Raw genomic sequence first — 16,397 nt, forward strand, 5'->3', positions numbered from 1 at the left:
GCTGATGGAAAATCACATGGCAGTCTGTCCCATTGGAGATCCTTGGGGACCATGGAGTTATTGCAAAAGTTCGCAAATTCTTTGCAACCAAGCCTTGTGTGTAGAATGAATAAATACATCTTGGATAAATATGTACTATTTTTTTCAGATGAAGATGTATGTAGATATGTTTAATAATTACTAATGCATTGAAAGGTGTTATTAAGTTCATAGGAAACTTGTGTCACTGTGTGGTCTTAATGAACAAAAGTTAAAAGCACAGTTTCTATCATTGGGCAACCATTAAATTCTTACATTAATCAGAAGTTCTCATACTCAAAAAAGAGTCACTGATCTGTAAGCACGAATAGGAGTAGTCTCCATCTGTTGCACAACTGTTGCCTGAGTTTCCAAAGTCATAGAAAAGCCGATGAACCCCATAGAGTCTCAACAAACAGAATTCTTGACAACTTCCAAGAGTCATTCCCATTTTTCATTCAGTAAAATAAAACTCAGAGTAAAAAAAATATAAAAGTAAAATTCAGAATAAAAACATTATATTCTTGCTCTTTCACTGATCTCAGGGACATGTCCTACAGGTAGTTAAGTAGGGAGACTGGAGCATCTTGGTGTACAGTCACCTTCCTCCCTGTCACAGGTGGACCCTTGCTTTCTTCCCTGCTCACATTTCAGAGCCGTTACATGACCAATAGTTCAGATCCGGAGACAGGCTGAGGAAGGCTTTTTGAATGAATACGCAGCACAATCACTGCTAAGCTCAGAGTTCAATAGGGTTGAAGTTACTTGCCCTCCTGTTTTGACCACTGTGTATCATCTCCAGGCTTAAATACTTCTCTTGGAGATCAAACTTAGACAGGTTTTACTAAAGACAACTCAAGTATTCACTGTGCAACCCATAGCGGTGTGCGTGCTGTGTTTATATCAGCTGCTCTAACCTTGGCAGGGAACAGAGTTTTGATGGCTGTTGAGTGAAGCACAGAGTCTCCTTCATGTAGCATTTCTTACAGTCTCCTTTCCTCCTCCAGTTCTGTAAACTCTTTGCTAGGCTTTGTTGTCTAAAAATAGCCAGCCTCCTAAATTCAACAAGCCGATCATTAATCATTGCAGTAAAAATGTTTTTCACATTACAAATGGAATCACAGAGTATTTTATTTGGTCACCACATGTTTAGAAAAACATTTAAATGTAATTGACATGAGGCTGTCCTAGAAACAGAAGAGTAACACACACAGTGTGGCCAGGGTTTGTGTTCACTAGTTCATCGATTGGGTCAGCAAATAGTTGTGAGCACTGTGTTCAAAACACCTACTTTTTAAACAACCTCTGTGCAATATTCACTTTCAAAAATGTCTCCCAACATGCATTCAAGACACCTAATATTTTCTCCAATTCTCTATAGTTTCTTTTCTTTTTCCTTTTTTTTTTTTTCTCCTTTTTTGAGCTGTTCAAAGTCTCCTCCTATAAATAATTCTTTACCTATCCAGGTATACCCACTTTCACCATATAGCTAAGCTTAATAGAACTAAGTATCAATTTTTCTTCTCAAAGTTGAAGGACAGCTGAAATCTCGTGTGTAGTGTTTGGAAACCACTTTCCAAAAACCATTTCAGTGTGTTTTAAGTTTGACTACATTTGTTTATAAATAGATATTCTAGTTGGATCTCACCAGTACTTGCCTTCCTGTTTGATGGAAACTAACCTATACATTTGTTGGAATACAATAAAACAAGTCACACGGTTCAGAGTTGAAGGGTGCATTCAACATAACACTGATGCACACTCCTGTGGGCCAGAGTCAAGCCATGACACCGAACATGGTTCAGGATGAAAATGCTCAATTATCAGAATTGCAGGGGTGGCGTGGGCCACCTACAAGTGGCTTGCACATAAAAACATCTCTTCCCTCTCTAAAGACAATTCTGTCTTGAACAATAAAGGACATACCCATGAACGATAAGTAACCCTACGTAAAAACTATTTTGCAACTTAAGAAACAGAAAAGGGAGCAGCTTGCAAATTCCAAGCACTCCAAAGACAGGTTTTTATTGAGGTGCATGCCAGCTGCTCTTTTAACTGTTCACCTGTGCTTGACTTTCTTTGGGAAACTGTCTCAACGCCCCAAAGTCAAGTAACAAACTTGAAACTAAGGGCCTTCTGAGTTACGGAAGGAAGGCAAAGTGTGGATAGTTGGCAAATGTGGAAGCGCTGAAAACAGAGGAAATTCCGACTCCAGTTAGTTTGTCTGAGGTTGTTCGGTTATTGTCCTTTTTCTTTGAGGGCAGAGTTAACGATGCCTCTCTGCGAGGCACGGCCATCACTGGGCTGGGCAGGGTCCCTCTCACATCTGCCTGGTTCTATTTTCCCTCCCTCCTCTCTCCCTACTCTTTCCTGTAACAGGTTTACAATCAAATATGCTTAACTTTTGCCCTCTGATATTCATGTGCCCATATAAACTACAGCTTGTTGGGGGAATGTGTTTAGATTACACAAACGGTATCATGCTATTCTTAGTCTTGTTTCTTTTCTGACTTTTACACACAGCTGTATCTTAAAATGTCTGCCTGTGCTGCTCACGTGTGAGTGCTCTGTGAGGTTCCATCAATGCCAGCTGCTCTGTTTCATGGCTCCCCCCATCTGCCTCTCATGATAAGCACCTAGGTTGCCTCCAACCATTGTGATAAATGTTTTCATATTGTCCCCTTCGGACCTTTGTGAGGTTTCCCATGGGGTATTATGTCTAGAAGTGGAACTACTTGCTGGGTCCTGGGATGCATGCAAGCTTACTGCCCTAGGTGGCACGAGATTCTGTATCCACCCACACAGTGTCACATTCACCTACATATGCATTGGGTATTTTCCAATCTTCTCATTTTGCCCAGCCTCCTGAGTATTTTACATTGCACATCTCTGGCTAATGAGACCTGGCACGTCTTTATGCCTGTTCTTTGCTATTTGGGTTTCTCCTCTGTAGATTCCACCCCATATCCTTGCCCCTGTCTATTGGATTTTCTGGTATTTGTCTCCTTCAACTTACAGAATCTCCTCTCATATTCTAAGAATCACCCCCTTACTGGTTTTGGACACTGCAAGCATCTTCCTCTCAATGTGTTAGACACCCATTATCTTTGTCTATTATTTTCTTCATTGAACAGAAGTCCTCAAACTGATTTGATACAGTCAAATCAGTGTTTATGTTCACTTGATTGTTTTATGGGTTTTGTTTAAGAAATATTCTTCTACACCCAAAGGTCACAAAGATATTCGTTGCCCTATGAGCTCATGACTTTGACCGTCACCTTCAGGCCTGAGTTTATCTAGACTCTACCAGTGTTTTAACATTCAAGTAGAGAGCCACCTTAACTGGTCTCAGTACTGAGCCAGTTCTCTGAGCACCAGCTAAGAAGCAAATCAGGAGCTGTTTCTGAGTTTGAATTAGTTTACGATCTAAAACCTGCCTATTTTAAACCCGATCATTAGTAACTTAAACATGTGCTTCTGTGCTGCAGATATTAGCTAGGATACGGACAAGTCACTGGGCTTATCAGAGAATGGAGCAAACTTGTGAGGGTCGGTAAGGCTGAAGACACAGACACGAAGCCATTACATGTCGACCTCAGATTCATAGACAACTACCAAACAGTCATCCTCACAGTCTCGGCCTTACAAGATAAATATGCTTTTGTTAGAAAATGCTCTAAACACGTATCATCCTCTTATGCACACTTTATGATTCTGAATTCATTCTCTAACTATGCATCGCTTAAATAAAGCAGTACTTTTTTCCAAGGTTAAACATGAGTAATGCAAAGGTAGCAGGGATTATGATTGCTCCCCCAAGAAGCTCAAGCATTTCTTTAAAAAACTAGGCTTGCTGAGGCAACAATGCCTACCTTCTGTACCTCTCAAAAGGAGGTGGTGTGTATGAGCACACTTCATAAATGTGTTGAATTTTAGCCCCCACCAATACCTTCATTAGGCTTACTGGGGGCTGAGATTAGATCTGCTAACTTTTCCATTACCTGAGCATCAGGACCAACTTTCAGTTAAACATCTTCAGCAGGACACCAGTTCTACCCAGAGCTCTTTCTGTGAGCCCTGTGTTGCACTTTTATGCTTATCCCAGTGATAAATTGATTAGTGCCTATTAATTGAAAATGCAATAAATAGTCCTCATTAATTTTCTTAGGAGTTTCAGTGGTATGATTTTTATCAGAAGGACTTATTCATTATAAGAAACCAACAAAATCATAAAAATTGCAGTTTTCCAAATTTAAATTGAAGAGTCTAAGTTTTACTACTTCAAAATAGAAACTTAGTACTTAGCATATAAATTCCTATCAAGAAAAAGGTGTGGACCAGAGGATTTTGGGGTAAACGTGAGAAATCGCGGACACTTCATCACTCAGGATAAGCTGGGAGTGTGTAACAAACACTACTGAAATCTCAAGAGCTGGGGACAAGGGAAGAGTCGCTGTCTGTGCGGTGTGGGTTCCCTGGGGGCTCCTTCCCTTGTTGCTGGTCCTGTAATCGAGGCTGTCTTCGATACCACCTAGACCCTCGCAGAAAGAGAGAGGTCTGCAGGGTCTTGCTTTACCATTAAATGCTCACAAGTCCCTGGCAGATTTGAGTAGGTAACCCCACCCACTCTCCAGGGCCAAGAAGAGCAATCCTGTAATGGGGTGTAATGGGGTGGGGAACCAAAAATATTTTCCAAGCACTGCTAATGTGTACCATTTTTTGAAAGAAAAAAATGAATAATAATACAGATTCAGTTTGGAAACACTGGCTCAGGGATGCAAATGCTTTTCAGTTCATCGTTACTGCAAAATAGGTTTCACCTTTAAGAATGGTCAAAAAAATAATATGGCCAAAGTGCAAACACAATTTTAAAAGTTCTTATGGAAAATAGGAAATAGGAAGACCGGTCTCCCAATCAGAGGAAGCACAGCTTCACGCACATGGAGAGTGGAGGGAACAGAAGGGCAGCCAGGCCTCCCCATGCCACAGCTGGGGGCCGGGGCCATTTCAGGGCAGGAACTCGGACAAATGGCCTGTGGACCAGCCCATGGGGAGTGCCAGGGCCTTTGCTTGCAGAGGGGCTGGTGAGAACTGTCTGAAGGAGAACGAGAGGGCCCAGGCCCCCAAGAAAGATGGCAGGACACCTGAGGGCCTCCAAGAATATGGTGCTGGACTCGCCCCATCCCCATGGCCCTGGGCACTGGCATGGCAGGACCTGATGTTGCCTGGCTGTCCTGGGCCTGTACAGAAAGGGCTGCCAACCCAGAGTAGTGGCAGGAGTGCCTTATGCTCCCATGCCCAGGCAGAAAGATAACCTGCCAGGAATCTAACTGAGCAAAGCTACAGTTTTTGCTGGAATCCTGCAAACACCTGAACACTGAGAGCTCGAGCTGGATGTGGGCAAGGGCTAACAGAAGCGGGTGCAAAATATTCCCCCAGCTAGTAAGGAGCAAGCATTCCGGGGGGTTATTTTCTATTATTTTTGTGTTAAAGACTTTATTCTTATTAAAGCAGTTTCTGAAGCATATGGAAGACTAAAAACAAATGATGGAGAAGAGTGTTGATGGGTGGGGTATGCCTGCTCTAATTCACTCACCAGCTTTTTCACCCTCTTCAAAAACCACCCTTGGCTAAATTGGGATTTATGGATACTCACTCACCTATTCAGAGAACTAAACCACTGTGTATGCAAACAAGCAACTATAGTTTAAGATGCTGGACGTTCTTTAGCATTTGAGAACTTTTCTGTGTCAGTAATGATCATTATCGACACTGATGTGTTTACTTCAGCCCATCAACATCACCTACACTCTGAATCTTTAGGGTTTGAGTTTGAGAGCAGAAAAAACATTCTCTCCTCTCTTTCTCTTACTTTAACACCACCCCCCCCACACCAAAAAAAATCTTTCAAATTTATTATTGAGAAATGAAGAAATGTTCCAACATGTGACCCATAGCTGCAACCCGTTAACCTTTGCTAACACTGAGGCTGCATTTAGATCCCCGGGGAGACCTCCCATTAGATGCACTTTTACTGTTCTAGGCAGCGTGCCCAGCTGCGGAGGCGGGGGGACTCTCTCAGGCCAGACTCCAGGGAATGGAATAAATATCTTCTCTATAGGGCATCCTAACAAAAGAGCTGGCTGGGCTTGAGGCTGTTTGGACCTGCTCTGTCCAGTATGGTAGCTGCTAGCCACATGCAGCCACGGAACCCAGAAACGTGGCTAGTCTGAACTGAGATGGGCAGTAAGAGTCAACTGGTAGCACACTTCAGAGACTTAGTATGACATAAGGCACATCTGTCATTAATTTCATATTGATTACCTGTTGGAATGATATTTGGTATAGATTAAATAATAATTTTAATATGTCAAACATATTATTAAAATTTATTTTCCTGTTTCTTTTTACCTTTTTTAATGTGGCTTGCAGAACACTTAAACTGACATGTGACTCACACTCTATTTTTACTGGACGGGGCTGGTTGTGGTGAACTCTGTATGGTAAATATTTTATCTACTTTTAAAGTATAATGAGGTTTTTTAAATTCCCAGAAGCACTACTGGTCACTTGAAGAATTCTCTTTCATGGATATTGGCGGCACTATTGCCACCTAGAAGCAGGCCAGGGCACACTTGGCACACTTACACTTGGACCGTCCTTCGGGTGCTTCCTTCATCTGAGCAAAGCGGGCGCGCCTGGTGGGGGCATCATGGGCATACGCAACAGTCACGCGGTACCCCCTCCCATGCCCAGTCTTCAGCCCCTGGTGCTTGCATAAAAGGCCTGAGGGTAGTTTAACCTTGACTTATTTATTTATTTATTTATTTTGCTATCATTAATCTACAATTAAATGAAGAACATTATGTTTACTAGGCTCCCCCCTTCACCAAGTCCCCCCCGCCAACATACCCCTTCACAGTCACTGTTCATCAGAGGGTAGTTTAACTTTGAAGGTGGCCCCTGGTCCTCCAAATCAGTGAGCCCCAAGTCCCCAAGTAATATTTTATTCACACAGACTTAGGGTTTAAAAGCTTCTAGAAAACAGAGCTTGTAGGGAGGCTGCAGTGGCTGAATCCCAGCGTTAAACTCAAGGCTGGAGAAATCCCTCCTTCTCAGTGGCTTCACTTTCCGTTATGAAACATGGCAACTGATGGAGAGGCTGCCAGCTGGTAACACCCCGGTGACCCTGCCAGGCTGCAGATGAGGCTGCCGGGCCCAGCTCTGCTCCCCTGCCTGCGGCAGACCCATGGGGTGCTGAGGGGCTGAGACCCTGTGGATCCCCTCCTCAGCCTAGAGAACTCCCATTCCTGCCCAGACCGGGAAGAATAAACGCTAAGAGCAGCAGGTGAGGCAGAGCTTGTAATCTGTTGAAGATCAGTCCTTTTCACACTCATCTTCTGGGATTTTGTTAAAATGCAGATTCAGATTCCCTAGTCTGGGGTGGAGCATGTTTACCAAGCTCCCAAATGATGGCCACGCAGCTGATTCATGGAGCACGCTTTGAGTGGCAAGTTCCCTGCGTGTCCTTTGCTTGTGTGTATACTCACAGGAGTCTCCCTGCCTGAGGCCCGCCGGGTCAGCAGAGCCAAATTGGCAGCAAATATCTGGTATACTTAAGAAAATACAATGTAAAAAGAAACCCATTCCTAAAAAAAAAAAAAGCACAATGACAGTTCTCTTTGCAAAGTGATTCATTGAAATGCATTCACCCTTTATGCATTTATAGCATCAGTTATAAATTACTAACTGAAAAGATAAAAAGTACCAGGTGGTTTATCATCTGGGAGTAAAATAGCTCTAAACTGTTATAAAAATAACATTAATGCTGACTGCCTCCATTACTGAGCACTACGGTGTGCCAGACGTGTGTGTGTGTGTGTGTGTGTGTGTGTGTGTATACAGACAGGCTACCTAATTGAATCTTCAAAATAGGAATGAAGTATGTGTTACTATCTCCATGCTACTGATGAGAGAAGTAAGGCTCATAGAGTTTAAGCAATATACTGGGAAGAAAATGTTCTGAGTGAAATACAGCTTCTTTGGCCTGATCCTCGATAGTTGTTTTTCTTGACTAGAAACCAGTCCCCCATCGGGGGAGCTTTGAACACCATTATTTATAACAGATTGCTATTTATAATGTCTTTCTCTTCTTTGGCGATTTAAATTAAAATGTCAACTTGAAGAAATGTTTCAGAAAGTCTCCAGGAAGAACTGTAAATAGAGCTAAATTAATCAAAGAAAGATGAATAAAATACTCCCTTAAAATCGGGTACATCACTGTTGTGTAAAACAAAAATCTTGGCAGAATTAAAAGACAGCTAAGATATGGATAGAGCAAACAGCAGTCAGCTCAGTAAATAAATACAAGTAAACCGACACATGCGGCTTCCCTGGAGCAGCACCCTTTTCTGCAAGTGACGTAACAAAGCAACAAGTCTCTAAACAGACAAATGTACCAAGAGCATCGCCTGGGTGCCTTCCACATTAAAGCAGGTGGGCACCCTGCAGATGACATCAATGTGGGACTGGCACAATGACAAGCCAGATACAAAAGACAACGTACTGCCTGGTTTATATGAGATTCTAGAAAAGGCACACTGTAATGACAGAAAGCAAATGTGGGGGAAGAGGATTGACTGTAGAGAAACAGGAGGAAACTTTTTGGGTAATGGTGGTATGTTCATATCATGGCGGTTGTGGTGGTGGTGGTTATATCATTTGACCCATTTGTCAAAATACAGTTAACATGGCTGAATTCTACTGTATGTCACTTATATCTCAACAAAGCACATTTCATATGATATCTATCTATCTGTAGGTATAGGAACCCGATATACCATTTCTATTCTTTGTATCTGACTCAGACGAGGCAAAATTTGGGAACCCTTTGGCAATAGAAAAAAAGCATGGCTTAATTTCAAAGTGCAGAGCTGGGAGTTGTCGTAAAAGAGTTATAGCTGCAGGAATCATGGCCCACAAGTTGCCAAGACTTCGCTGGATGAATTACATCCAAGATACGCCTTCTAGTCTCTCATGGTCTTGGGCACCAGAAAGTGGGTCATCTTTCAGATTATCTGCGTCATCGTGGAGAACATGTTAGTAAATCAAAGACCAGCTGGATTTGTTCTTAAATTGGCAAAACACTTGCCTACTTGGAAGTACTACTAATCCTCTCATTCGCTGGACAGGGAAGATTGGTTTTATGGTCTCGATTACCTTCGTTTTTGGCGAGTGCTTCATAGTGTTTTAGTAGAGGATACGCATTAAGCTTGTGCTTTGGTAAACCAGAGGTCATGTGATGGTTTGGTTCTAAATTTTTAAAGTTTGAAATTAAGTCAAATACTAAATATTTTTATCAAGTAAACCTAAGTACTGAAGCAACTATTTTACTTTTTTTGTACTAAATTATTTTGCCTGTAATATTCAGTTATTAATGCAAAAGCATTATTCTGGACTGAATTCTTCAGATAACTATGCTTTTGGGAACATGTAACAGAAAATCAAATTAAATGGGCTTAGACGATAAGCACATTTCTTGGCTTGTGTATCTGGAAATCTAGAGTTATAGCATCATGTAGGGTTGGCCAGACCTGGGTCTCAGCAACCTCATCAGGCCATGGTTTCTCCCTCTGTCTGCTATGCTGACAGGCAGCTTCATCACTGAACCGGTTCCCTCCTGGGTGTAGGGTGGCTGCTGAGACCTATTTGAGCCCACCATTTCTTCATTAACTCCCAGAGGGGAGAGAGAGAGAAGATGCCTTCAGGAACCTCTGACTTAAGAGCAGTGAGGGACTTTTCCAGAAGCCCTTTTCTCTTTGGCTCAAACTGGGTCACCTACGTATTCCTCCATAGTTCAGAATGGGGTCGCATGGCCAATCGCTAGCACAGAGAATGGAACTAGGCTTCGATTAATTATCAGGCCCTCCCCTGTAACTGAAAACCGAGTCAGCTCCGCAGAGAACATGAATTGATGACTTGGCAGGTGAGAGGGTTGGGTAGGTGTAGTGGGGGTTCTATTAAGACAGAGAAAGAATGATACTGAGTCAACAGCAAAAAGGTACAGGAGTGTCTCATTTAAATCCCTTACTTTAAAAGTGAGCTATTTTTTTTGTTACAAAAAATAATATAGGTTTACATTTTAATTTAAGAGGATATTTATAGTCAAAAAGAAGAAAATAAAAGCCATCATAATCCCACTGCTGTGTGAGAACCATTAGTGAGATGATATAAGCATACTTTTAAATGATAAAATACATATTATTCTCTGGAGAAGGAGTATACCGTGATGGTTAGCCATGCGGCCTTCGGTGTCGACCTCCTGCTTCAACTCCTTGCTGGGAAAGCTGCTTAGCCTCCCTGTGTCTCAACTTCTCCCTCATTGTAAGGGAAATGAGGGGTCAGCAACCTACAGCCTGTGGGCCAACCTGGCTTGTTGCCTATTTTTGTAAATAAAGTTTTATGGGACCCAGCCACAGTCTTCCACTGATGCACCCATCCATGGCTGCTCTCGCACTGCAATGGCAAAGTTAAATTGTTCTGACCAAGACTGCATAGCCCACACGCCCCGAAGTACTTATGGTATGGCCCTTCGCGGAAAAGTTTGCTGACCTCTGGGTTAGACCATCAGACTTTTGTTGCCTTATTGTCATAATTGGGTGGTCCTGTGGTAACGTCACCAGCCTGGAGACTGGTGATCGGGAAGAACTGACATCTGCAGAGCTAACATGAAGGCAAGAGATGCTTAGTTATTTAATCAGTTAGAAAGAGTTAAGAACCATGAGTAATTGAAAAATGTATAAAGGTGCATAGATGTCAAGTTATCTACCTGAACTGAGCAGAGAACTTGAAATACATGATGTATGATTTCCTTTGAATGCTGAGATGTGGACATTGGGACCTGAAAGAAAACAAATTTGTCCACAGTCTGATTTGGTGGATAGAAGTCATAGCTACAGGCAGGAAATCAGAAGCCTGAAGAGGAAGTAAGAGAACCCGTAATAAATAAATTGTTGAGAATACTGCTTTTGAGAAGGAAAGAAAACAGTTGCCACCTGTGAGCGCTGGGTGAACAGTGGTGCAGATGTGTCCAGTGTTGAGCAGCCATCAGGGACTCCCTGCAGAGAGCAGAGGTGTCTGCAGCGAGCATGACTGGGCCAAGCCACGTCTGAGTTGCAGAGAAGGCCCAAGTGAAAAGCAAAGAACCCCTGGGAAAGTGATTCACCCACGGAAGGAAACTGCCCTCACACTGTGAGTGGTTTTAGTCCTGCATCAAAAGACCCTCAAAATCTAAGTTATTTTAGTCAAAATAACTTTTTTATGAAACAGAGTTTTAACTAAAGATTACAGTCAAGTGCATAATATCCTTCTTTTAAAATACATAGAAGTGACCATCAACTACAAAGCAGTTTTCTAGAATAAGGAGCTTCTTATACATGCAGCAGTGCAGTGCAGGGAATAAGAAGTCAGCTCTCCATCAACTGCCTGATTTCAAATCCGGGCTCAGCTCTCTTCCTTCTGTCTAATCCTTAATGTTCTAAGCCTTGTTTTTCTTATTTATAAAATAGAATTAATAAAAGTACTACCTTCAGAGAGTTTTGATGAAATTAAATAAACTAGTCCATGTAAAGTACTTAGCCCAGAATCCAGCAAGTATTACACACTCCATAGAAGTTACCATTTAATGTGAGCAATATATAGAAACTTATTGTGGAAAACATTTTGATAACCAACCATGTAATCATATATTGTTGTAATATACTAAGTCTTTTCACTTTTAGTATTCTTGCCTTATTTTTGGAACAGCAAATGTGAAAAAATAAATAAATCCTTCATTGGGGTCTTAGAATTTAGAAGATTAGCTCAGGACTTTTAATAAGCATTGTATTAGTTAGAGTGTAGGCCAACTTGCTGCTGAAACAGAGACCCAAAATGTGCAGTGATAACAAAAACAAAAATGGTCCTTCTCCCTCCCTGGAGGTGAGCAGCCCAGCCTGGGAGGCAGCTGTGCTCCCTGAGGCCCTCCGGGAACCAGGCTCTGTTTACCTGGTTTCTCCACCACCACCAGTGACAGGTTGTGTAGATGAAGTGGGTTCACCAGCAGCTTCTCTCGTTCCTCAGGAAGTGGAAGGTGCTAGATGAAGAGCAGGCCATCTCTTCTTTGAAGGGTTGGGTCCAGACGGTGTACACTTGGCTCCTACGCCCACCTCATTCCTGAGATCTTAGCCGCAGGCCACCCATAGTTGGGAGACTAGAAAATGTGACTTTAGCTAAGCAGCCATGTGCTCAACTAAAATTCAGTGGATTCTGTTATCAAAAGGGAGAAGGAAGGAATGGGTGGTGGAATCAGTTAGCAGTCTTCCATGGGTGCTGCCGTGGAAACTGCTGTTGTTGCACTGACTCCAAGGCACTATTGTTTTAAGACACCTCATCACTGAATGTGCCACGAAATAAAAAAAAAACCATGCTATCTAATATCTAAACAGTGACACGTTGCTTTCTTACCAGCTCCATTGTAAGATGCATCCCAATTGAAGAGTTGATAAAATGTGAAAAATATGTGTCTTGGTATAGAAGAAATGCAGTGCTGGAAAGATGCAGGAAAAGGAAATGACCCACAGACATCCGTGTTGCAGTCTTCTGGTGTGAGAAAGAGAGAGAGAGAGAGAGAGAGAGAGAGTGTGTGTGTGTGTGTGTGTGTGTGTGAGTGTGAGTGTGTGCATGTGAGTGTGTGTGTGTGTGTGTGTGAAACTTTCCTTGGAGCAGGCATGGGCAGGAAGTATCAAGCTTCGGGTGACCATAATGTTTCAAATAGGTGATTGAGAAGGTACTGTCGGTGTGAATTTCCTCTAAGTCAGATGCCTGTGGCTGCTTGGGAAGAAACTTGGCTCAAAGGTGTGGGGAAATTTTGCTTAGATTTCCATTCAATCTGGACCAGATCTGAAGTTGATAATCAGACAGGAGGGGTCCCATCTTTACCAGTCAGGGTTTTCACTGAATAGAAGGACAAAGACTGAGGGCCACACTCTGTGGCCAAGACACTTGACTTCTTGTTTGAACACTCAGTCTGTGGCCAAAACTGGTTGAGCACCAGGGACTTGGCTTGGTGCTGCAATACAGCCCCTGCCCTCCACGGGCTCCAGGGCTCACGGAAGAAGGAAGACCAGAAAGGCGCAAGACCAGTAAACAGACAGGAGCAAACGACACCTTTGGGGCCACGCTTGCTTTTGAACTTAACATTACTCTATCTCATTTGTCAACGTAAGGTTTGAGGATTTAATAAAGGACCCCACCTACTTTGCCACTTTTACACCCATTTCCTCCACATTAATAAGTGCACAAATGTATTTTATTTTAGAACGCACTTTCTTCCCTTGTTCACTCAGAGCAGCTTAGTATAAGGTACTGCGGATGTTCACCTAGGAATGGATTCTCAGTGCAGCAGACTCATCATTGTGAATATGACTATTAAAAAAGGCTGGATAACCAGACTGCATTCTCAGGTTTTCAGATTTGATAGGGCAGACCCTGGTCAGTTCAGTGAGATCATTTGGTTAGGTGGCTTTGAATCTGGTCAATGACAAATCTATAATATGCAGGTGTTTCTTGCTATATATTGCTACTGAAATCTGCTTCTCTTATATAGATCACTGTTACAGATGAGGAGGTTAGTAATCCATCCTTTTTAGATCTGGTGAGAACTCCCCAAATGAGGAAGTGCACACTTATACTTATGTTTGCTTGGTAAGTTTGACTTGTGATGATTCAAAAGCTTGTGTCAAATTTACAATGCATCCCTTTCTTCAAAGCAGGTTGAAGTCATCTCTGATTTGTTCTCTGTTGTCTTTCAATATTGCTCCAGGTTCACAAGTGCAGTGGTCTATCAGGGCCTCGTCATGCGCCTGGGGATTATAGGAGGCAACCTCTATGTCGACTTTTTCATCTCAGGAGTTGTGGAACTGCCAGGAGCCCTCTTGATCTTACTCACCATTGAGCGTTTTGGACGACGCCTTCCCTTTGCAGCAAGCAATCTAGTGGCAGGAGTGGCATGCCTTGTCACTGCATTCTTGTCGGAAGGTAACTGTTCCCCAGATCTGTTTGGCAGCTAAGAACTTGAAAAAAATCTGAAATCAGAATACTCAAGAATGATGACCTCTTGTCCTTAGAAAATGTACCACTGCATCAAAATCTTAGTGCCAGGCACCCTCTAGTGACGTCACTCATTTTCTGCTTAATCAGCATAATGACTTTGCTTATGAGATCGGTTCTACAGATTTTTCTGTTTTCTCTATTTTTAGGTCTATTGATGGAGGAAATGGATGTGCATTATCTAGTTCATAGTGATGTCATTTACTTTTGATCACCTTTCTCTGATTTACTTTTATGATACTATATGTTGGCCATGCTTAACATATTTCCTGAGCATCTTCTCTATCACTGGCCCCATGCAAAACACCAGGCTATGAAAGGAAGAAAAGCATATTTCTTGAGTTCTAAAGGTTCATGACCTAGTAAGGATATAGACACTTTGATGCTCTCATAACTCACTGTGATAAATGAATTAATAGAATTATTTATAAGCTTACAGAAATAGAAAAAAAAAGTAGGTCCAAGAAATGATTAATCAGGAAGAGCTTCCCAGAGGTGAGAACTGGGCATGTATGAAGAAGGAAAAGAAATCTATGGGGCACAAAGGAGGGCAGGAGTGACTTTTCCCAACTAGAGCACAGTTCTTGGAAGTGTGACCCCCCCTTTGAGGGGTCAGGAGCTGAATGTCCTTTGTTATCACGGGAATATCCAGGCAAGGGGACTCAGAGAGACTGTTGCCAGCTGTGAATGGCCTCACAGGTCACCCCAGGGGCCTGGGCATGGTCCTGTGGGCATCGGGAGGAGGAGCGTGGCCTCCTCGTAGTGGCAGGAGTTTGAAAAATGGCCATGAGGAAGGAGAGATGCTGAGAGTGGGAATCGAGGCCATGTGCATCAGGCCTGCACGGGAGAGGGTAATTTCAGAGATGTGGCAGACTTAAATTTGGGGGTTTTGGTGACTGACGCACAGTACAGAGGTTGTGGGTGATTCCAAACTGTTAACACAACCCAGATTATCTCTGCCATGGAACAGAGCAGGCACCAGACAGAGAAGGCCTTTCAAACTCCCAGGGAATTTGTGAATTAGAGCAAGTTAATTATTTTGTGTTCCAGGGGCTATGGCTTGGGGGGTCACTGAAAGAGCTGGATTCTCTGGTAGTCCTTTGTGTCAGCACAAGAGAGGCTGTCTTGTCTTTGAGAATCCTCCGAGGATCAGGCAAGAACTGAGTCAAAACAGGCAGATTATTTATAACCGAGTTTAGTAACTTATGAAGGTTTATGAAGTCCCAAAACATCAGATGGACCCTATTTAAATAAAATTACAGAAATGGTCATCTTGTAAACAGAAGAGAAAAGAGATGTAAAGTCCGCTGTCATATCAGAGTAGTGATGACAGACACAACTATTTACATGCATCTCATTTTCCTGAAGCAAATTGGTTTCCTAGGGCTGAAGTAACAAATTACCACAAACTGCGAGGCTTGCACCAATGGAAATTCACTTCCTCACATTCCTGAAGCTGCAAATCTGAAATGCAGGTGGGGGCAGGGCTGTGCTCTCTCTGAAGGTTCTAGATGAGAATCCCTCCTTGCCTCTTCCAGCCTCTGATGGTTGTCAGCAATTCTTGGCATTCCTTGACAGCATTGCAGTCTTTGCCTTCATCTTCACATGACCTTCTCGTCCCCGTGTCTTAACTATCACATCTACAAAGACTTTATTCTGAAATAAGGTCATGCTCTGAGGTCCTGGGTGGACATGAACTTTGAGGGATACCATTCAACCCAGTAGCTTGAGTTAACACATTCTGAGTGTTGGGGAATCTGTATAATCAGTATAAGTCAGTACGTGTCTATGTAGTTTCTGTTAGTTGCTACTATTAAACTAGGAATGGGGGTAGTCTAGAGAACATGATAGACATAATTCCTGTACTGAGGAATCACATACAATTTAAGTAGAAGGGTGACAGATCTGGAACACTGGAGATTTCGCTGTTGTTTCTATTTTACTTCGATGCTGTATAATTTAAGGTTTAATTTTGGAATGAAGTCCCCTAAGATGAGGTCTTCTCTTCTCATCACATATGAAGTAGGAATTAACTATTCATTGCACATGAAATTAGGAAAGTAGAAAGATCAATGGCTTAAGTGTAGCCTGTTATTTCACAATGAAACTTTCCCCTTGAAGGTTTCACCTGCCTTTAGTCTGTTTGGGATGATTTTTGTTTGTTGTGTTCAGCACAATCTCACAGCTTTCAAGACCATGTGTTCAAACTGATGTTGAAGTAACTGAGTGGA

General features: G+C 42.5%; 1 protein-coding gene across 3 annotated transcripts in view; it reads left to right on the forward strand.

Annotated features, from left to right (window-relative positions):
- The window catches only part of SLC22A3 (solute carrier family 22 member 3), an 86,566-nt gene that overhangs the window by 58,509 nt on the left and 11,660 nt on the right, over window positions 1–16,397 (forward strand). For all 3 annotated transcript variants that reach the window (XM_037023867.2, XM_037023871.2, XM_037023877.2), the window contains exons 6-7: window positions 13,664–13,761; window positions 13,880–14,094. In XM_037023867.2, coding sequence (XP_036879762.1) covers window positions 13,664–13,761; window positions 13,880–14,094 — 313 coding nt within the window. The remainder of the gene's footprint in view (window positions 1–13,663; window positions 13,762–13,879; window positions 14,095–16,397) is intronic.

Source organism: Manis javanica, chromosome 13 (assembly GCF_040802235.1).
Source record: "Manis javanica isolate MJ-LG chromosome 13, MJ_LKY, whole genome shotgun sequence".
In the NCBI taxonomy this organism is placed as follows: Eukaryota; Metazoa; Chordata; class Mammalia; order Pholidota; family Manidae; genus Manis; species Manis javanica.